The sequence below is a fragment of the Habropoda laboriosa genome, unplaced genomic scaffold (genome assembly GCF_001263275.1).
Source record: "Habropoda laboriosa isolate 0110345459 unplaced genomic scaffold, ASM126327v1 scaffold210, whole genome shotgun sequence".
Lineage (NCBI taxonomy): Eukaryota > Metazoa > Arthropoda > Insecta > Hymenoptera > Apidae > Habropoda > Habropoda laboriosa.
The window spans coordinates 290063-313775 of NW_017100373.1; the positions used below are offsets into that span (position 1 = coordinate 290063).

General features: G+C 34.7%; 5 protein-coding genes across 5 annotated transcripts; 2 read left to right on the plus strand and 3 right to left on the minus strand.

Annotated features, from left to right (window-relative positions):
- Nucleotides 1-950: 950 nt before the first annotated feature.
- LOC108574868 (ADP-dependent glucokinase) lies at nt 951-3570 on the minus strand. The gene is made up of 5 exons (XM_017937514.1): nt 3239-3570; nt 2039-2326; nt 1831-1967; nt 1310-1758; nt 951-1238 (listed from the first exon to the last, which is right to left on the minus strand). Exons 1-5 carry the CDS (start codon nt 3568-3570, stop codon nt 996-998), a joined length of 1449 nt encoding a protein of 482 aa, XP_017793003.1. The 3' UTR covers nt 951-995.
- Nucleotides 3571-7099: 3529 nt separating this feature from the next.
- On the minus strand, nt 7100-9530 carry LOC108574866 (zinc finger protein 708). Its single transcript, XM_017937513.1, has 2 exons — nt 8874-9530; nt 7100-8806 (listed from the first exon to the last, which is right to left on the minus strand). Exons 1-2 carry the CDS (start codon nt 9528-9530, stop codon nt 7100-7102), a joined length of 2364 nt encoding a protein of 787 aa, XP_017793002.1.
- Nucleotides 9531-10334: 804 nt separating this feature from the next.
- LOC108574869 (minor histocompatibility antigen H13) lies at nt 10335-12740 on the plus strand. The gene is made up of 7 exons (XM_017937515.1): nt 10335-10415; nt 10647-10845; nt 11098-11208; nt 11297-11379; nt 11466-11640; nt 11713-12206; nt 12282-12740. Exons 1-7 carry the CDS (start codon nt 10405-10407, stop codon nt 12358-12360), a joined length of 1152 nt encoding a protein of 383 aa, XP_017793004.1. The 5' UTR covers nt 10335-10404; the 3' UTR covers nt 12361-12740.
- A 1647-nt stretch (nt 12741-14387) lies between these two features.
- LOC108574936 (proteasome subunit beta type-2-like) lies at nt 14388-15336 on the minus strand. The gene is made up of 3 exons (XM_017937607.1): nt 15166-15336; nt 14648-15004; nt 14388-14563 (listed from the first exon to the last, which is right to left on the minus strand). The coding sequence occupies exons 1-3, from the start codon at nt 15254-15256 to the stop codon at nt 14388-14390; spliced, it is 624 nt and encodes a 207-aa protein (XP_017793096.1). The 5' UTR covers nt 15257-15336.
- A 3130-nt stretch (nt 15337-18466) lies between these two features.
- Nucleotides 18467-22831, plus strand: LOC108574945. Its single transcript, XM_017937619.1, has 7 exons — nt 18467-18473; nt 20045-20240; nt 20486-20725; nt 21822-21908; nt 22221-22352; nt 22434-22585; nt 22671-22831. The coding sequence occupies exons 2-7, from the start codon at nt 20046-20048 to the stop codon at nt 22795-22797; spliced, it is 933 nt and encodes a 310-aa protein (XP_017793108.1). The 5' UTR covers nt 18467-18473; nt 20045; the 3' UTR covers nt 22798-22831.
- The last annotated feature ends 882 nt before the right edge of the window (nt 22832-23713 follow it).

The window sequence follows — 23713 nt, forward strand, 5'->3', positions numbered from 1 at the left end:
ATATTAAAAGAATGTTATTTTTTAATCTCTAAGAAACATTCGTATGTCGGAAAGTAATGGTGAATTTCTCTTATGTATGCTGGAATGATATTGTGGAATGCACGGTAATCTAAGTTTTCAAGCCGACGATGTACTGAAATCTAATTTCATTTCATCAAAAATAATTTACACAACAGAAATCATTTTTTTTTTTGACATATATTGTAGCAAATACATTTCTAACTAACACATGCTTTGAATTTTGCGACGGTCTCGTTTGATTCTTGAGATATGCGAATTTGTAAACTGTACTTATTTCGAAATTCGTAGCGAAATTAAACAGTAATCCTCAAGTGTACTGACAATAAATATTGAATGGAATATTGAGCAAATGTAAATACAAAAAAATGTTTACATTTTTGTAGTTACTTTGTAACTGTTTACTATCAGTATATTCTTAGAATACTGTTCAGTTTCGTTGTACAATCAAAGAGACAACAACAATGCAACTTCATGAATTTCTTTCTATTATTGAAGATAAAGAAAAACTTTAATTGAGCATCGCATTGTACGTAACAAGATTAAATGTCCACGTTGCGGTTCTATAGCAGAATTATCGCGAGAACGATTGTTGGAATGTCATGGTGTTCAATATGAACATAGAAATAAGAAACGTATAGATGAGTGTGGCATAACTTTCATGTAAGTGCACAGCGCGCCCTCATCTGCAAAACCTAACCCTAACTTACTTCTGATTTTAAATGGAAATTGGATTTAGGTTAGATTAAAAATTTCTTCAGGGAGGGGGTGCAGGGGCACGGGCCAACGCGTTTACTTTATAGCAAAAATCTTGAAAATGTATGTCAAGGTTAAAGTCATAGAGATTAAATTTCTTTATCTAAGAATATTATTTTTATAATATTTAAAAAGTGTTCCCCTTGCAATACATATTAAAAGAAAAATGATCCGTGTTGTGCAAATTTTTATCAACTTTTACCAAAAAATTAAAAAGTACTTTAGATTTGCAGGACAAGACCCGCGCTTGAAATATTATCTCCACCGCCAGCAGTTTGCGCCGCCACGGTGCAGATTAATACTGGCGCCACGCACACTTGAACAGGAATATCTTCGTTTACTACTTTCAATACTTCGTCCCAGCAGGAGACTGGTTTGTCAATGTCCAGTGCTATCCGAGTACCTTGAACAATAGATGTTGAAAAACTATCATCTAAAATCAACGCAGCTTTCCGTATATCAACCTAAAACATTTCATCAATTTATATAAATTGATACATATTTTACGGTACTTATTTTATGGCTATTTACTTACATGACTCGTTGCACACACATGCCTGTGTGCTGTCAGTGATGCTTTAGCAGCTGCAGCCATCGTGTTTTTCCATATAGAACCTTTCATGGTAAATATAGCTTGATACGCTAATGTATGTACATGAATTCTCGTAAGTTCCCGAGAATTTTCGATAGTTTTACTCCTTATACGTATGAGTTTAAACAACGTCCGCATTTGGTCTAAAACCGTTGCTATGCGCGGTGTGGAATTCGCTACTAATGAAATATTTCCGTAATACATCGCGTTATGCAAATTGGCTATTTCTTGTTCGTTCATTCCTAAACTGTCGGCAAACGGTATAACCGAATCGCATAACTCGAAGAGTAATTTATCTTCCGCGAACGAAGCCATTTCAAAGTGAATTTTAGTAGATGTAGATCTATCCATCATTTGTTTTTTTATTTTGAGTAAAAGATTCTGTCTTTCACCTATATTTTAATAAATACGTTTTATTGAAACAATCATAAAAATCATATACTAAAAAATGCATCTTTAATTACCACTTGGAAATGGATAATTATCCATCATTTGTAGTCCACTAACAACAAGTAAATTAGGCTCATATGTTGACAGAAGCTGATCCAATGCTTCAAAAGAATTGATCCTAGGATTATTGGCATCATTATGAACTATATACCTAGAGAACAATTCAGCACAGTTGGTTAGAAAGATCCATTGTTATTCTTCAAGGTTACTTAAGTATTATACCTATTTGCTCTAGCACTGGAATATGGACCCCAAACATCTCCATGCTTGTATTCTATCACTAAATGAATATCATCCCTTTTTGCTTCACCACCAACAATATTAATAACTTGTGGCATCATTTGATGCAGAGATCTTGTCAACTTAGCAGCAAGTGTTACATCACATCCCTCTTTTGCAAATCTTAATGCCATAATTGCAGCATTACCACCAATTGTGGAGTATGATGATGAAAATGAACGAGCTTTGGCAACAAGCTGATCAAATAATGTTCTATTAGCCATGTATCTCCTAAAATAGATACAACATTCTATGTGAGCTTAATTGCATTGTAATAAAATATCACACAAACAATAAACTTCCCACTGAGAAGCATCAAATTTAACCCTGTTATGATCTTTGAGTCTTTTTCAACCCATCATGTTCTTATTTCTTTAAAAACTTTTATCGTTATCAAACAAATGTAATGAAATTGTTATTAATATGTTTGTTTTTGTTCTCTTGATATTATGCCAAAAGTTTATTGTCTGTGTTAATATGGCATATTGGGAACAAACATTGTTACACATTAGGTCTTTGGATCTTTTTTGTCTCAATGTAAACAAGGCATTATCAAAAAAACAAAAATCAATCACAGTCAAGGTTAACAAAACAGTGGATGATGGTAAAGATAAAAGAAAAGATAATTAGTATAAAATGACTAGAATACTTCTATTAGTGCCAGAAAAGTGAATGATTGTAGAGTGAAATCAGTACTCTGGTACAAAGCATAAATTTTTTTAAAGCATTGTTCATGAATGAAAGCAGCAGAAGAGATGCTGGAAAATATTACAAATTTGACAGAACTTGTTGCATCGATATCATTAGCTACGTATGATTTAAGCCCTACAAAAAGGGATAGATGCCATTTTTGTAATAAAACTGATAATAAAAGCACATTAAGGTGTCAAAAATGTTCAAAATGTATATGTAAAAAGCATGGTTACCAAATGTGTAAAACTTATAATAAATAAATAATTTGAACACAATATATTGTTTTTTTACAGTAAAAGATATTGTAAAAGATACAATATATTTCTATATTTCGTATATGAATTTTGCATATTCGGATCATTTTCGACCCAAAGAACTTAAGTGCATAGTTGAATTGAGGACCATAGCAGGATTAAGTACAGATCGAGGATTAACTGGAAGAAATCTTACTCTGCAGCAGCTCCATGACGAAAATAGTAAGCGAAACTTTTTAATAGTTCTAGTTCTGTATTAATCTCATCGAAGTGCTGAGGTCGTCCGACATTTTCGGAGTAGTTTAATAACTCTTTTGCATTGACGTATACGTCAGTACATACACCATAACCTATCGCAACTTTTGGACGTGAAGTGATCACGTGTTTGTTTTCAAGTTTCTCCAACCCATAAACCAATGCTTGCAAACGTTTCTGTAGAACGTTTTCCGAATTTCTATAATAAATCGCGACTAAAACTATCAGTACTGTAAGTGCTGTACCGAATTTTAAACTCCTGTTGTAACCCATGTTGAACTTGAATGAGAACAACGAACTAAGCGCTGCGGCCACACGGCTCTTTAAAGATCTAATCAATGCAATGTTACCATTTTTTTATCTGCTAAATACAACTACCTTTAGTCTTGACGTCATATCATTTTAAGATCATTATTTTCCTCCTAATTGGCAAAAACATTAAAACGTATGAGGTCATTGCATGCGTAATTTTTTCAAGTAAAACATTAAAAAATCTTCCGGCAAAGTAAACTTGAAGCTTCTGACGCCACCGCCTGACAAAATAATTGGAAAATAAGCGATCAAGCCATTCTTACAATTTTTGGTTTTACACTACCGCCGCTTGAGGGGAAATTGCAGTGTAAGTATACATAATCCGGGCCACGATATATGTAATGAGATCATAAATTAAACTTTTAAGAATCGGCACCGATTAATGTTGCGGCACCCAGGGCCGTACAGAAAGCCTGGGAAACATCTTTCCCGAGTAGGGAAATGAACATCATTGTATACATATTTAGATATGTATTTATATTGACACTGAATGAAAGATTTCTTCGTATGACCCTGACTATAGTTCCAAGTTGTGAAAAATACGAGGCGGCGGATGGTGTTGGTTGCAAAATTAATCAAGCCGTTAGTTTATCACAATTTTATACATATTATGGACTATAATGTGGCCTCGAAACTTGTTTGTGGACTGTCTAAGGAAAACTGACTTTCCCCGCTAAAAGTCCTTTTATTGTCGCAACCGAAGTCTCCTCAAGGGCTTCCACGGGTTGGTTTTCGACGGGCATGGCGTTATGCTATTCGGGCCCGTACTCGCCGTGCTCGTCGTGCAATAAAAGTCCGTTCGGGCCATGCGGTTACTTTCGTCGAACGACGAATTTTCCAACAAAGTCTTTAACAGATCATACTTCGATGTATACATATTCGTTTATCTCGGCAACTGAAACACATTTACTTTAATGGCTAATCGATTTTAGGACCTCGCTATACCGTGGCCTGGACTATACTAAATGATTTAGACAATGATTCTTAATCAGCTGGTGATCAAACACGTTGATAAAAGAACAGGAAACTAAAGATTACACTGCTGTTGCGTTAGCTGGGCGGAATTTCGCCTTGCTAGCTGGCCGTCGCTATCCCCACCAGTTTTTAGAATTGGCTTCGTAGAGTAAGCCTCCAGCATTAAATAAATACGTATCTAAACTAAACAAGGACCTCGATATTTCGGGTCGGGTATCTAATATCTCACTCAATAGGGAAGAAATCCGCGATTTTCTAGAACACTACCTCCCCCTGATTGCTGTCCAGATTTTATCCCGAGCTGCGGCCAGCTGACGCGATAGCACTGTATTTAGTCGCCTTGTCCTCTTACCTATGTACATACATACATTAACGCGTAAGACAAACATTTAATAGCACGGACGTTAATTTCTAATACATACAGTAAGTTGTTGTTGTAAACGGAATCTCAGGAAATGTATTAATATTTTTTTAAATTTACAAAAGTAAAAAATAAATATCTTTTTGTTGTTTTTGAATAATAAAAATAGTTTTCTGTTTTAAAAATTTTCTGATTGCAATGAAAAATAGTAAGCCATCACAGACCGACAGCCACCGTTTCCGTGCCTCAAAAATCGGCAGGGAAAGGAGTGTCTTAGCAACAATTACTCCAAATAATTGCTATCTGGCCTTGAAAACATTGTCACAGGGTCTAGATATACTTTAAATCGAATGGTATTTCAACGGAAGGAACATTATGCTATATCACAGACGAGGTACAGGCTAGACCTTACACCTAATGTATTTTTATGTCCAACGTTCTAAAATACCAATCGTGTAAAAAATCAGAATTTTTGTTATGCCCTGTACGATATAAAACAGTGAGTTTAGGAATTACATGCAATCCAACCATCGCGGATGTGATGAATCATCTACTAATCTTGGTCAAAATGCTAGGTGCATCTTGCACGTCGTGTGTGCTTGCATCTTATGGGACTTTTTGTCCAGGGCTTTGGGGCCGAGAAGATCCTTACCATTTTCATGTCGTTACCAACGTTACCGATTTAGCATAGAATACAACTACAACATTAGTAGTGGTTGGAATGGGAATTAAACGTAACTATGAAATTACAAATGAGAAAATAACGTAATTGTTTATTAGTAGATAATTCATCACATGCGCGTTTTCTACTGCTGTCAAAAGATCGTGAACTGTCAATTTTACCATTTTTGATGGTTGGATTGTACGTAATTCCTAAACTCACCGCTTTATATCGTAGAGGGCATAACAAAAACTCCGATTTTTTTACTCGATCGGTATTTTAGAACGTTGAACACGAAAATACATTAGGTGCAAGGTCTATCCTGTACGTCATCTGTGTCTATGGTCTGACTGCATCGATGGTAACTGTACCTGAAACAAACGCTAGAAAAGCTGATGGTTTTTTCTCGCGCATTCCTACAATTTCCGGTGGAGCTTCTCTAACGGAAATGTACTTGGTTTCTACATATTTGGCGATAGAAAGTAGCCATCGCAACACAGAAATTTTCTGTTCTTGTCTAAACCTATTGTTTTCCTTGGTTAACACGCACTACTATTGCTACCCTTGCCTTCCTCTATTTATTTGATTGTCTGCCCCTATTCCTTTCCTACCCCCTATTTCTTACTTATTTCTCTATTGCAACTGTTATCTCTTCTTACTCCTCGAATAGAATTATATGTGTATTTATATTAGATGCATGCTTGAAAATACACAAATTATTCGGATAAACGTGCAGTATTAATAAGAAATCTTTACAAAGCGTGGCATCTGTTCAGATATGTTGCATAAAAATTGTTAATAATTAATCATTTAAATGAATAATCAAATAAACAAATGGAAGTATTTCGTTTCATGTTTATTTAAAAAAAAAAACACAATGATCAATCATTTAACATGATTTAAATTGATCTCATTTAACACAGAACTTTTTGGAGTACATGCAGATATAAATCTTAGAAACTTGATCACAATTAGAAACTTATCTTCTGTATTTATACAATAGGATTGTATGATCTTGACTTTTGATTTTTTCGATCGCAATAAGATATAGAAAGTACAAAAAAGAAGGAACTTATGATACTGATTAGTAAAGAATACAGAGAAAATATGTTAAAATATGTAGCTATATTCTTTTGACATCTTGACCACTGGCTTTAATCCTAATTTACTTAGAATTAAAGTCATGTTCTATTTTAAGCTTTTTCAAAAGAATAAAGTTTTCAAGCATTACAAGATACTTCATGAGATATAAAAATATTTAAAGTCTATAAGTATACACCGATCATATACAAGTACATGATTACAAATCAAGTAAAATTTGTTTGAGGTCAGTGAAAAGTATGATCATTAGAGATTAAAAATGGAAGCTTCTAAAGTTGACTTATCTTTACTGCCAATATACATAACTTTAATTCTCAATAGTTTCACATTCAAACAATCTCAAAGTCCTCTTTCATACAAGACACTTGTAGAAAACAATTATCTTATGTTGTTCATTCTTTATTCTTCGTATGAAGACGCATATGTTTTTTTAAATTATCAAGTCTGTTGCATCGTCGATCACAGAAGTCGCATTGATAAGGCGTTAAATTGTTGTGCACTACCGCGTGACCATTTAAATGACTAATTTGTTTGAATCGTTTGCCGCAAATAATACACAGGTACGGTCTTTCATTCATATGAGCCGATGTAATATGCGTTTGCAAATTTGTTTTCCTCACAAATGTGGCTTTGCACATGTCACATTCGAATGGCCTCACATTGGCATGAATGGCTAAGTGGGATTTCAACACGTTTTTATGTTTAAAGTTCTTTTCGCACAAGTGACACTGGAATGGTCGTTCATCGTTGTGCACTTTTTTGTGAACAGACAAATGAGCAAGCTGCTTGAACATTTTTGCACAGATCTCACATTGATACGTGCGTCCATCCTCATGAGCAGCGCTTATGTGCCGACGCAAAGTGTCTGCCAAAGTATATCGCTTTCCACAAATTTTACACTGAAACGGACGCTCGTTCGTGTGGGTCATAAGATGTCCGTTTAGGTTTCTCTTTTCAAGAAATCGTGCACCACATACATCACATTGATACGGTTTTTCCCCATTGTGTACGTACATGTGCTTCTTCAGAGAGTTCGAAAGGCTGAATCTCTTCTTGCAAACGGAGCATTCGAAGTTTCGTTCACCCGTATGCACCAACATATGAGACTTCACGTGTCCCGCTTGTTTGAATCTTTTCCCGCAAATTATACAGGCAAATTGACGCTCGTGAGAATGAGTGAGTATGTGTCTCTCCAAAACGCTCTTAGTGGTAAATACCTTTTTGCAATTGTCACATTCGAATAAACGAAAAGCCTCTTTGTTTTTCGAAATATAATCGTGCTTGTGTGACTGAGCGTGGATCTTCAGTGAGCCCAATGATTCGAACTTTACTCCACAAACCGCACAATGGAAAGAACGATAATCCTTGTGCGTTAACGAATGCTGACTGAGATGACCCAATTGTTTAAAGCTCTTGTTACAAATTTCACAAATATAGGGCCTCTCGTTCGTGTGAGATCGCACGTGCCTTTTTAATACGCTAGGAAAGTTGAATTTTTGATTACAATACGAACACTTCAAAGTTGGATCTCCGTTTATTTTCATAGATCGGTTATCTGTGGAAATTTTTTTCCTCTCTTTAACGAGACTTAAACTTTTTGTCGTTTTTGGACAATCATCTGCTTCGTTAGATTGTGTTTCACTAAGATTTAAATCCGAAAAACTTCTTAATTTAGATGGTTTTGTGTCTAACGTTGATTCATCTTGTGAATCTTTACTTCTCCTCTTTCTACTTAAACTGGATAATTTACTTTGTCTATGAGACTGCCGCATATGTTTCTCATACCAACTTAAAATGTGAAATGTTTTGTTACACAGAACACATTCAAACTTCTTTCCTTTTAAATGTGTTCTCATGTGATTTTTCAGATAACCAGGTTTCATGTATTGCTTTTGGCAAACTTTACATTTTAAATTGATCTGACTCTCCTCAGCTAATACTGCTTTATCATCTATAATATCAGAATCATCCTCAAATACTGAATCTTCTGTGTGCATGATTAGTGGTTCACTCTTGACGTCCACAAAATTAAAATCAGGAGTGTCTCTTTGGAGATCATCTTTAGTCTCACTGAAAGAGTCACTCTCACAATCTTTTACCTGGCAAATGGAAATTAATAATTAGTAACTTGTACATAAGTAGTTACATTGTTAATGTTATACTTACACTATCCACATCTCTGTTGTCTGTAAAAGTTAAATTTTCTGTATGCTGTTCATCACTTTCCTTTTTAACATTATCTGTTCCATTAGACATGAGACTAATCCATTCCTCTTCTGTCCATATGTTTTCTGCTGAATCTATTGTATTAATTCGTTTCTCGAAATCTTCATGTACATTTCGTCCAAATAAAATATCATAAGGAATCTTTCCATTCTCAGAACGAAATGTTGAATTTTGAAAAATTTGTATGTATTTCACAGCTTCATACCATGTCTTTGTTGGGTTTTTTTCCACCCAACGTTCAAGTAAATTCTTAAAATCTCTGTTCTGTTCTTTGTTCTGAGAGATTTCTCCGTGAAGTATTATAAAATCTTTGCACAAGAGACGCAACTCTTGCACAACTTCTTTTGCAAACTTGCGGCCATTATTGCTTTGTAACACCTGCGGTGCTCCAATAATAGCCAATATGTCTAACAATTTTAGAGCTACTTCATTTGCTGTATTTCCATGTAACCCTTTCAATACAACAAATCTAGATGTTTGATCCTCATAAACAAGAAAGTATTTATAGTTGCTAGTTAATTGCATTGGCATATCTATTATATCAATTTGTCCTCTATAATACAATCTTTTGTTTGTAATATTATAATACGAATTCATGTTTCCAATTTATTAATAATTTATAATTTCTTGCAATGACTTCAGAAGACTATAATTTTTTTTATAGTTACTTGAATAGTATTTCATGTTTTAGATATCTAATACTGATTTTTCCCAATAGCAGATTAAATGTTTTCCTTGACACATCTGTTCCTAACGTATCCATTGCTTATTTCTTTAATCCATTGATATCTGTCAAAGAAATGTAATGTGACATTGTTAAAAAAGGAAAATATATAAAATTACAAAAGAAAACATGTTATACTGGAAAGAAAGAAAAAAGTACTTATTGAACATAAAACTTGATTGTTCAAATAGTTCTTTGGCATCAGGTTTACAGAGAAAATGCTTATGACAATTTTTGATTTCCAATACACAAATAAAGTCATTGTTCAAAGAACATTTACATTTTTTTAAACATAAAACAATGCATAATTCTAACCTACGTGATTCACCATGAAATTAAGTTTATTTCAAAGTTAAATCTGCGCACTTATTTTTCAGGATAGGTATTGGAAAATATTAAAATTTTGTCATTTTATGTCTTTCAATTAAACACATGTTTTTTTCGTTGTTTAATTCAACAATTGATGCCCACTTTCCAACTGTAAACTCTTGTTTGTCATTTTCATAGCGAGTTCTCATCGTTCTGTTATATCACTTGACAGCTTTAGTGGAAACAATATATATTTGTCCACGTGTCCGAAGAGGTAAAGGTTGATTTTAATAGAATACATTTTGTGTACACAAGATATGACTAAGTAATCAAAGAACTTACGTTATTAATTGAATTGAAGATTTTAATTGTCTCATGCTAAAGTCGATACACTAATACTACGATGGAAGAAAAATTTTTTAATTGAATAATAATTACATGAATGCGCAGTAAGTTACATGAATTACATAAAAAAGTATCAGCTTCATTATTACGGATAAATAAATCCATTGACGATATATGTTTTCTTATCGTATAAAAGAAACTATGTTATTTGTAAACGTTAAGTAAAAAAATAGTAATAATATATAACATAGATTTATCCATCTTTGCATTATTTTTTCGAAGATTTCTTTTTGAAGTCGTGTCACTTGTGTGACTATACACAGTCCAACTAATAGGTTCAAGATGGCAAGTGAGGGAAACGGAATCGTTGCCCAAGCAAGTGAAAATCTAACAGAAAGCAATGAAGTTATTACGGGAAAAGTACCATCAACACCTGAGGGAATGGCTATTGCTTACGGAAGCCTAATAATTATGGCTATTTTACCTATCTTCTTTGGTAGTTATCGAGCTGTTAGACACCATAAGGAACAGCAGGTTAGTCACGCATTTTGACATATGTTTTACACGCGTTCTTTAAAGAAATTCTTTTAATTTCGTAATAATTGTCATTTGAACTTTTGATCGATTTATAAGGTTCAATTTATTATCTTTATTTTACACAATATTTTCATTTTTGAATATTTAACAAATTCAAATGTTGAAGATACTATGATTATATATAAAGTCTTTAAGTATTATAACATTGAAGACTTAAAAGGTTTCTTAAAAATGTTGTACATCTTACAGCAACAATGTAAAAAAAGTGGGAAACAACCAGACACAATGTCTTGTAAAGAAGCAGCAATATTTCCCTTTATTTCAAGCTTTGCATTATTTGGCTTATATATATTATATAAGGTAAGAAGAATGTAGTCTTGAATATTTTTTGTATCAGGAATTTATTTGATCCAGTTTAATATTCTAATTTAATTTAAATGCTTTTCAGATATTTGCCGAGGATTATATAAACCAAATTTTAGCTGGATACTTTTTCTTCCTAGGCATTTTAGCTTTGTGTCATCTTACCAGGTACGCATAGTTTCACATTTATTGTTAATAAATCTTCATCAAATATCCTGGAGATTGTATATTGTAGTTATGTTCTATGATTACAGTCCAATAATTTCATCATTGGTACCTGCTGCAATTCCAAAAACTCAGTACCACATATTATTTACTAGGGGAGAAGGTGATAATATAAAACATATTATTAATTACAAATTTAATCTTCATGATATTGTCTGTTTAATATGCTGTTCACTTGTTGGAGCTTGGTACCTTTTGGAAAAGGTAGTGATATTAAATAAAATTCTTTTGAATAAAAATGTACTTCTATTATACAATATAATTTTTAATTTACAGCATTGGATTGCTAATAATTTATTTGGTATCGCGTTCGCGATTAATGGAGTTGAACTATTACATGTGAATAATGTTATAACAGGATGTATCTTACTTTGTGGACTTCTCTTTTATGATGCATTCTGGGTATTTGGTACAGATGTGATGATAACAGTTGCCAAATCATTCGAAGTACCAATTAAGTTGGTATTTCCCCAAGACGTATTGGAAAAAGGTCTTACTGCAAGCAACTTTGCTATGCTGGGTTTAGGTGACATTGTATTGCCTGGAATTTTCATTGCTCTATTGTTGCGCTTCGACAATAGTTTGAGCAGGAAAACGAATGTGTATTTCTATTCGACGTTCTTCGCATATTTCATGGGACTTTTAACAACGATGTTTATCATGCATTTGTTCAATCACGCGCAACCAGCTTTGCTGTATTTAGTACCTGCTTGTTTGGGAACTCCTCTACTTTTGGCGTTAGCTAAAGGAGATTGGAAGGCGTTATTTTCGTATGTATCATTAAACATTTGCTTTTCCATTTGAAATCATTTCCAAATAATTTAAAATAATTTATTATTTTGCAGTTACGAAGATCATCCAGTTAACGCGAACCAAACAGAACAAACTGCACAAACGCAAACAGAAACAAAAAAGGACACATAATATTTGTCCTTAAGGTGATCGATATAATAAAATTTCCGGCATTGCTATTATGCTGTTATCTTTTCAAATTTATCGTATATAGGGAAAAAATGATAGTATGTCTTATGCTCAAGCTGTACAATCATGAAATCTAAAGTGTCGGAGACATATACAGGGTGAGTCTAGCAATTGGACCAGGTTATAGCTCTGTTCTTATTGACGATAGAAAAAAATTGTAGAGGAAAATTTTGCAGTGTTTAACAAATTCTACCATCGAGTAGTGAGATTTTTTACAAAAGTGCATTGGTGCAGTTGCAAAGTAGAATTGCATTTGTTTTTTAAATGAAACCGTACCATTTTTGTACAGAAATTAATTCCTCATGCCATTCTGAATAAAAAAGTATTAAAGTAAAATCATGAAAAACTCAATACTTTTCGAAATATTTAACTTTTTTTTTAACATCTACAACAAATGCTCAAACGTTCCACCATTGTATTCTAAACATTTTCTCACGCGTTCTTTTACATTTTTCATTACATTGTTCACTTGTTCAGCACTCACATTTAAACAGTTCCTTTTAATTCGTTCTTTTATGTCAAAAAGGTTCTGAATACGCTCTAGTGAGACCCTTGTGCGAATAATTTTAAGGACGGATGAATGTACCTTTACGAATAATGGTGTTTTTAATTGACGTAATGAGTATGTCTGAGCTACAGAAAATCGACATCTTACAAGAAGTATGAACAATCAATTAAGATGCAGCATCAATTTCGAAAAGTATTGAATTTTTCATGATTTTACCTCGATACCTTTTTATTCAAAATGGCATGAGGAATCAATTCATGCAAAAAAAAAAAAAGAAGTAAATAAAGGGTTACATTTAAAAAACATGTTCAATTGCACTTTGAAACTGCATTGATGCACTTCTGTAAAAAACTGCACTTCATGATGATAGAGCTGTTAAGCAATGTAAAATTTTCATCTAGAATTCTTTTCTATCTTCAATAGGAACAGAGTTATAATCCCGCCTAGTTACTAGATTCACTCTGTATTAATGGTTTTGTATAGACACTGTGAGATATCTGATGTTTGGTTCGCTTTACATTCGAATTAATACAGTTTACATTCGATTAAATTAACGTTAGTAATTTATAGAAATGTTATTCGAAAGTTCATGTAGTACTTTTTTAGATGAAGTATTTTTTTACAAGACAACTCCTAACGTGGAATGTTCATTAACACCCATATCATACACGTGTATTAGTCTTCATTCGATCGCAAATAGTATAATTATTATTTTGTTTTTTTCTAATTAATAAAAATGGAACATGTTAAAGAAGCGTAATGTTAGATTTACTTTAAATTCGAGTTACGCAACGTAGCAAGTTATGTTTATTGAAAACACATCTAAATAGTGGTAAGATACAACCAGAGTGAAGGGTTTTAATTTAAATTTTTCCATTTTTACATAAAATGTAACCTTTGTCTTATTCTGGATGGTTAAATTGAACATATACTTCAGTAAATTTATAGTCCCTAATGCAGAATCATATGTGTTATCTATATTATTAGGACCGTCTAATATTTAACATTGATTCATTATAAATTAGTACAATTTTGCATGTGCACATCTCGATAAATTATAATCATAAGTCGTTTTTAAAGAGTTGAGTATTTACTTACGAAAATTGAGATAATTCTTTGATTTATCATTTTTCTCCAAGAATTTATAGTTATATTAAGTACATACAGTTCTTCCAAATTGTAATAATATTTTGATTGACAAATTTGTTAAAAACGTGAATTTTTGTAAAATATGTACAGTTAGAACAATTTGTAAACTTTTTTCGAAAATTAAATAAAATTACATTTTTTTCATTTATGTTTCATATTATGTTTGTTTCTATTTTTTTTTTTAACTATTTACATTTTTGAAGAAATAATATAATTAGCATATAATAACAATTACAGATGATACTTTATTTCAATACTTTTATTCTTTATATTGCAAATAATATTACAAATAGGATGAATAAAAATAGGTACTTTATGCTTTATCAGTATCTTCTATTGCCAAGATCTTTGCTGTTATAGGTTCCAAATCTTTTATACCATCTTTAGATACCTTTTGTACCTTAAAATTTGGAAGATTAACTATCAATCTTTTGTGTATTTCTCTAACACACTTTTTCATTAATATATATGCTTCCTCCTCTGTTGAATCTGTAGTATAGAACAGTGTGATATATTTTAATAAAAAATATTAATAAATGTTAACATAAAATTAATCTCTCTGTATTTTATTACCATATTTGTGATATCTGTCCAAAATGGAAAGAGAGAAGAAACCTCCATAACCATGTGCTGCATAAGGCACTCTAACACAAGATGCTAGATAATCAATGAAGTATAATTCTGGTCCAGTATTATCATCATAACCAGCTATTAGTAAATTGACAAAGTATGGTGTTTTACTTCTAAGGTAATCTGCTAGATTTCTTCTTGTAAAAAAGGCAGCTGCCTTTGGAGACAATTCATAGCCATTTCTCATTTTATAAAGCTGTATATTCTTTCCTATATATTCTGAAAATTGTGTAGTATCTCCAGATTCTCCAGAGACTGCCATAATAAGTTTATCAGACATTTTATGAATTTTCTCTTCATCTGAAATAAGTACAAAGAAATGCATTCATTATGTAGATATTTTATAATTATTCCATACACATAAGTAATTTTGTAATAATGTTGACTGAACAAAAGCAACAATGAAATAAACAATTTGTTTCACTGTTTTTAGGTTGTAATCAAAGCGTACAATTTCTTACCGTTTTTCATAACCATAATAGATTGAGCCGTAGTCATATCAGCCGCAACTAGTACGAAATCTTTAAATTGTATTCCGATTAAACATTCCATTGTCTCAAACAATTATTTTAACTATTTTAATTGAAATCGTAACACCACCATACAGCACACAAAATTGCTTGTCACGAATTGTAAGGTTAGAATCGCGACTAACGCCATCAATGTTTTACATGTTCAATGGCGCATATTCCTGAAATTTGCACATAATTATTTTGCAGTTTTTTTTTTCGAAAATCAATGGTCACTGTAAAGAAAATACTTTACAAAAAGTTAAATAATTTTTCCTATCTTAAGTGACAAGAATTAATTAGAATCAGAATTGAATACAAATCTATGATGTGTGTGCGCCATGCAAGAAAAGGGAGGCAGCATACAAATCGGTTATCCCGCTATTCTGCCACTTTGTGTGTCAAGTAGCTGTAATAGATATTCTAATTGGTGTAGATATCCATTTAATAAACTCATTGATGCTTTGGAACTAATTACTTTTGTTTTAATTAACTTTACTTGTACTACCATGTGCGGTAAAAGTTGCGAATAGAATAAATATGAAACTTCAAGAAGAATTGTAGTTAAATCGATGTTCAATATTCAATATTCAATGTTCGATATTCTCGAATTTATCGTGGTATAACGCGATAATCGTAGCGAGGTAAACGGTTACGAAGGAAATAGGCGGAGGAAGAGGCGAACAGAAACGACTGGTTCACGCTCGCTGGTATGCCATTGCATTTCTGTGTCAGTGGTAAAGGTCTAATAGCGGACTCGATCTCCTATTCTTTTCAGTCTTATTATAGATGCCGGAACATCGATAATTTCTCGTAGATCGTTCGCGAGAGACGAACATAGGGTAGGGCCATTTCCAGAGAGCCAACACTTAGCCTAGAAACTTGTTAAACGAACGAAACCTCTTTGCACCGAAGCATAGCATATATACTTGTTACCAATTCCCGTTCCTTCAGATTTTAAATTCGCTAACGAACGCTCAAACATTTCCCGTTACTAGAAACATCGCATTCTTTCGTCGGGCTTCGGTTCATTGAAAAACATGCACCTTCTTTATACAGGTATTTTCATTATGGGCGGAATCTGCCTTATCGATAGATTTTGCAAAATGAACTTCAAAGGTAGACGTTTGAAGCGATAAAATCATTAACCCGTTAATTGGTTAAGACGATTTAAGTTGTCATTGATTAGTCAATACTTAGAATATAATAATTTATTTATTGAGGAATTATTCATTTTTAATTGTATTGTTATGCCTGCATTGAAGATAAAATACATCATATTCACATTTGTAAGAACGAAAAGGAAGTAATTGGTTATAATTCTTATTCCTTTTTAATTATATATAAACTAGAGAAACTCAATTTCTGTTTGAAAGGTGAACTCAGTTAATAAGTTTATAAACATATTAGAAAAATGTTGTAAGAAAAGTAATAACGAGTTACGGTAATTATAAAATATAAACTTTATACTGTTTTCATTTATTTAACCAATCTTCTTAGTCAATATTCTTTCTTAATTTTGCTTTTTATCCACAAAATTCACCGGAAATGCGTTTAGATATTCGACGGAAGATGCTTCTTCCATCCATTTCCAGAAGCAGGAAGGGTGAAAGGGACTGGATACTGCAGATAGATCGACGGCAAAATTGGTTCGCTTCGGCCCGTTGAAGGTCGTTCGTCTGTTCCGTTACGTTACTATTTATCTATGACGCGTGATACGTCCAAGTATGGTTTGAAGACGCTTTATATGCAAGTAAGTATAATTATCTTAATGCCAGAATGCATTATTGATTTATCCCAAGATTGAGATTTGCACAATGCACTTGAAATCTTTGTTTAATGATGATTGAAGATGGAAGCGAGGATTCTTTAGACAGAACCGAAGCGTACGTTCACCGGAGGTTCGATATACGTTCCTTATGGAGTGCAGGTCGCTTCTGTACACGGTGATTAGCGAGATCCTCCTAATAAGAAGACACAACGCCAGCATCCCGCTACTGAAACAGTTATGATGAATCGCGATCGCCTAGTCCAGGGTGCACGCAACGCGAAATGGGCTTTCAAGAAGAAAAGGAAAGCCTGCGGCCGTGGACGATAAATGACTTGATCTATCGATGCACCATCCTTTTGGTCGAACACATTTCTAGGATATCGATTCGCTCGAACAGGATATTTTCAATCTGATTAGCGACTTTAGTAGGTTATAATGGAGTTCGGAGTTCTCTTTTAGGTTAAACCTCTCTCAAAAACTTTTTGATGTTTTTCGAGAAGATATATTTCGAGGAATTTTTAAAGATATTTACAACGAATACTATATTTTCTGTATAAATGTTAGACACCTGTTCTGTAACTGATACGCCTTAGTAGTATCAAAGTAATCCAAGACGACAAGAATTCTCGCAAGAACGTTTCTGTAAGTGGGTAAAAACATTTACCCCGACCAGTATTATCGATGATTACAGAAATTTGTACAAGTTCAAAGAATTTGCGTTTCTAGGTAAATGTTTGTACTTTAGGACAGCGATTTTTAATCTTTTTTATCTCACGGTACACATAAACTAATTACTAAACTTCTGCACACCACGAAATATATTATATTCTTTTGCCGATCTGACAGAACAGTGTACATTTTTGACTGCTTTGCAAATAAATATTTTTTTACTTTTTTAAGTTGTATTAGAAAATCTTGGACGCTTGTGGGCCTTTCGCGGCACACAGGTTGAAAATCATTTTAAAAAACTCCCTATTTAAGCTTTGACCTCTTGAAGAAGTTGAAAATATTCGAAATTAATGTGTGCAGCAGTGTCATATTTCCAAATAATCTAGTATGTATTTAACTTTATATATAATGATTCGAAGAATTATTAGCTACGCCAATCTTCTTTTTCACGAGTCCATGAAAAATATCCATCTTCTTGACTAGAAAATAAAAGACGAAAAGCGAAGAAGCCTCGTGACCGTCCGCTTCCCTGGAGTCTATTTTGTACGAGAGAATTCGATCGAAATAAAAGGCTCGATGGAACGTTGTGGAACCGTAAAATCTCTTCGAAAAGTATTCGAAAAGTAGACCTTCGGGATTGACGGCGAGTCAAGTGACAAGGGATTGGTCAGTTCCACTGAAAATAGTTCTAAAGGTGTGTGATTATTGGCCGTACGGCCTACCCCCACGTGAGTGCGCAAGCTATATAGAAGACCTCGCGTGGAATTTCATCTTCAGAGCTGAGAGTCAGTGTCAAGGAAGTTCATCTGGAAGTAACGAAGTGAGTAGAGTACGGTTCGCTTAGTATATTGACACTCGTGCACATTAGATAATTCCACCCCTCGCATTTCTTTATCAAACTATTGACAGTTCACTTTCAATTGTGGCCCTCCTCGAGCATGTAAATATGTACGATTTTCTTAATTATCACAGACAATTTTGCTTTCGTATTTTGCATAATTTGGAGTTAAGACAATCGAAATTCGAAAAGAAGAAATTTATCCGAGGTAGATTTTACAAAATTTTAAGAATGATTCATAACGTTATTTTTCCAACCGCGAGAAAATACCTAACTGCAAGGAGCAGTGTCGATGATGTCTGTGAGTCGAGGAATAGGCTCGAAACAGGTAGAAAATGCCCTTTAGAGGTGACGGGTACAGTTAGAAATCGTTGGCGATTTTTCCGGCGCGACAGGTACTGTTTTCGAGAGGCGTGACACGTTTCGTACAACATGTTCCTTTCACGTTCCTCGTTTGAATTCTTCCATTTTAAAGGAAATGATAATTCTATACATTCCACGTTGACAAATTGAAACAATTTTTTCTTTAAATTACACATTATAAATTCCTCTATATTAGGTGTCTTTTAAAAACTTTCTTTCCTCACAATTAATTATTCAATTTTTCTTCGTTTTATGGGAGTCTTTGAATTCTTTTTCTTTCTTACTAGAAGTTTATCTTCTCTTCGACGCATGTGTCCTTTTTCTTTCTCACTTCGCTTAGCTGATCGGTGCAACGGAGAACGACAGTAGGTCGCGACCGCATTTTCAGGTAACGGTACCTGCCGGGTTCAACAAACCGGTAGCTCCGATCGAGAAGTGGGCTACTTGGTGCTGGCAGGGTGACCTTAACCGTTCTGACACACTTTTCCTGCCTCTCGACGTCGTTCCTCCGGTTCACGCGCCGTCCCGCGTCACCTTTATTCGTCCCGTGTAGGTATACACGCACGATCACTTCTTTCTTACGCCTCGAATTCAAGACCAAGGTCAACGATACCAAACGACTCAGGTGAATTCGACCTTCCATCGTGTTTACGGAATCGTTTCTTCTCTTCCACCTACTCAAAGACACATACACTCGTCCATTTGTTCTTTTTTTCACAGTTATTTCACGAAGGAAATTTCTTCTTTTTATCAATTCGTATTTCTTTGCTAAAATTCATTTATGTTTGATATATTAGTATTTCGAATTTTTCAATGGAAAATTAATTAATCTCTCGTTACAAAAATTGATTTACATTTGATTCGAAAAATTGGAAGAAGCCATTAACCATGAATTACGGTTGTTTGAAAAGGAGGAAAAGATTAGAGGATAAATTTAGAAAAGGCTAAGATGTAGAACGGAAGCTGCGAAATATTGAGAGCATGACTGGATCCTCGATTTTCTCCCGGATCCTTCTCCCCTTGAATTCGGTCGTTTACTCTTCTTTCTCTTTTGAGTCACTCGAAGATACCGGAAAGAGAGAGCTGCGTCAGCTTCTTCGTATATATTCGTAATCGAGAGCTCCTCTTCCATCTAATAATCGAATCGTTTTCCCTTTTGATAATGAAGAGTCTGTTCATTTCCTTTGCAGAATGCAATACAATCAATACGTGTCGCTATGCTTGGTGGCGCTTGTCCTGGGACAAGCAGCAGCTCTGCCACAGCATCAATATCCGCAACAGTTCCAACAACAGGTCAGAGATGAGAGGAAATTTTCTGAGAAACCAAATGCTATGAAGAAGGTCGCTCTTGATGATCTAGACGACATCAGCACCAATCAGATTCAGGTAAACCACCATCAAATCTTCTTTTAATGCTTGTATTCTATTCACCTTCCCTATTCTTTCTTCACTTCAACTATTAACAGTTTTCAAATTATAAGTACACGTTGTCTCGTCTGATATACACGTATAGGCTACCTAAGTATCTCCTTCAGTTGTAATGATACAAAAAATATTTCATATGCAATTTGAATGAGTCACTTAAAATTTATTGGGTGTTGTATTGAACCATTGCTTTTATACTCCATCAGGAAGGTGGCAGTACTGGATTCTCTTGGTCGAACATGCTCAGTATGCTGATGCAGATGCTACTTGGTCAAACAGGCGGTGTTACTGGGCCAAGCAAGAATGAAATTGACGATGGAGCACCAGCCAGTCCCTGGGCAAATTTGCTCTCGGTTGGCCTCAGAGTGCTTACAGCCCTCTTAGGAGGACCTCAACAACCTGTCGATGGCATTGATAAAGTTGACAATCAGAGCAGCCCCATGCAGGTACGCCTTGCAACACCTTGGACACTACATTACTATGTCGCCACAGTTACGGTCATTTCTGCTTCGGTGAAACGAAGAATCGATTTCTACAAATTAACATGACGAGTCGAGTATCTCATTTTCAGACGATTTCTTGGCACACAGATTTAGAAAGCAATTGACGGTTACTTGAAACGGTTATTCGAAACAGGAACAACGAGTTTCCGCGACTTTCATCACGATTCGGGTCGCGTAACGAAAGCACAAGCCGAACTGACTGTACTGTGAGGACCTATGTGGGTCAAACGCATCGTGGACTCGATTGAATTATTTCATGGTAACAGCTATTCAATTTAAATATCAATATTTTGCATTTTATATATTTTTGATACGAATACCGTTCTTAATTGATATTTTAAGGGACTTAGACATACAGTTGCAAATAGTTTCACTTGAAGAATAGAAAAATATTTTTTATTTACCATGGAATTATTCCATATATCTACCCTTGTGGTATTATGTAGACCCTCCATAAACACATACACGACACGCTGTACATTTGATTAGCTATTTAGAATTAGTAGCACATCTATCTATGCAGTAGACTGTACATCGCTGAGCATGAATTATATTTTTTATTATAATATTTACATCTATCTTAAGAAGTATTCGTTTAGAATCCGCGAAGAGGAGACTTTATAGAAAATAATAATTGTGTCGTTAGTACACGCATTGTAAAATAATTGTCGCTTATCTTCGTTTCTACACGTTTTGTATACACGACCTTCTTCCAAAGTGAAATCACAACGGTGTACGACTTGTTTCTCGACACGAGCTGTTGCTTCCGTTAACGAGGTCCACTGTCTTCTTCGAGAGCAATTAAGGGAACTGTGGACACGTTAACGATCTTCACGTTTTCTAAACGATTTAATGCCACGGCAGAATTTTATTCTCTTCCGTTCAGTGAAAAAATTCTAAATCGTACACGTTGCTGTGATTCTCGCGCAAAGAAATTTGCGCGTTTGTTGCTTGGGGCAACGTTACAGCCTCCACTCCTCTTGTAAATAATCATCAGAGAATGTGAACTTAGAGCACATGGCTGGTGTCGGTTGTTTAGGGAATTTTGACTGCGGTGCTGGGCGCGTTTCTAGGACAGGGCAGAGACCCCGATCAGGTTGCTGTCATGGCTAAAAACGCTTCTGAGGTTAGTACGTAATCGAACAGAATTGTACACGAAACTGATATCACTCTTACTGCTCGACGTTTCGACAAATTAATCTCTATAAGACGTTTTTAAATATCTTAAAATTCAAGATGCTCATTTAATGGAACTTTACCATTACACGTGAATCAATTTCATTGAAGTTTACAATAAAAAGGTTGACGAAACGTTGACAGGTGAAATGATAAAATATAAATACGCTTTCCACGTGTAGAATGCTTCTATTCTGTTGCACTACTGATCTCTAAGAACAGCATTAAATCACATTCACTAATTACTATTTTTTTTAAATAGTTCATTAGCATAGTAATCAACCTTCTGGACGCGTTGAAGACATCATTCTCCCATCGTTCTTTGACAGCCAGGTCCATGGGAAGAAGAGACACGGTTTCTGAGGCTGCTGTTGCTTCCATCTCCATGCTCAAGGTATCTTAATCTCTATAATTAAAACTTTTTAAATCTGCCTCTCTCCTATTTATATCTAAACGAATGGTATTATCACCTTAGGGCTACATGAGGTCCGTGAAATCATTCAATAACGTTGGACGCGCTGAGGACGAGGGTCAAAGGGGCTGTGCTGAGAGAGCTCTCTGTGAGGCTAGCGCTGAGTGTGTTGCAGATGCTCAAGGGACGTCGTCCATCTTTTGTCAACTTGGATCGTGAGTATATTCATCTAAGATTACAATTCACTATATTTATTCACTGTTTAGATATTTCTAAATAAAGTTTTATGACTTTTCTAAGGTATGCGACGAGCTACCTGCTACAGAGGCAGAGCGGAGTAGGTTTTGAGGCGCTATACGAAGCAGGAAGACGCGGTCGTACTGGAGAGGACTGCAGAACCCTCTTTATGGACTGCAATGCTGTATGAGAGTCCCTTTCCATCCGTTGAAGTACGATTTAGACGGCCCAGACTCGATAAACACCGGTCAACATTATCATTTCGAACATCTTCAAGCTAAACATCGACGCGGTATTCCACTTGAAATTCAACTACGAATTTATCCACCGAGTTGTTTGCGTCCTGACGTTTAGATCGCACCTGGAAACGGCAGAAAAGTAGCATTAAACGCGACATGGGAGAATTTTATGCGAGAATCGTGTCGAGACCAAACCAGAGTGGTGATCTTCTTCTCGAGGGTCTTCATCGACGAACTTGATCCAAGGACTGAATTGAGCATCTTCTGGAATCGAAGAAAAATTTCTATTTCAATTCTAAATGTACTAAATAATCGTCTGATTTCATTGACCAATTAATAAGCGTAATATGTTCATCGCTGGTAAATTGTACGATTTAATTAATTGGTCGTTAATTGCATATTGTTTGAGATTGACTGAACTTTTTGTGTCCACGGGGATCATGAAATTAGTCCCCGTGAACGCTGAAAGTTGATCCACGAGAAAAGAGTTCGCGATGGAGAGGAACAGGCGTGAGAAGAGGCCGTGCATGCGAATAGGAGAGACACACTTGAACGTAGAGGTAGACTGAACCAGATTCTACAGCCTGGACGAGCTGTTCACCGCTCGTACGGGTCTCCACGAATACCACGATATTTATTTCTATTTATTGAACGTAGTGAACGTAGAGGTAACGCGTAGTCGGGACTGGATGTGCTACGACGCGAAGGGAGGACCAACTTTTCATCGCGAAATCATCTTTTAACTGTGTAATATTCGTAATTTCAATTATCTCGATACTAATCTCCATAAATCGTTCAACTGGCGTTTTCTTTTCGTCGGCAGCAACGATTTTAGTCATTCATTCATATTTAACCCTTAGATTCTTC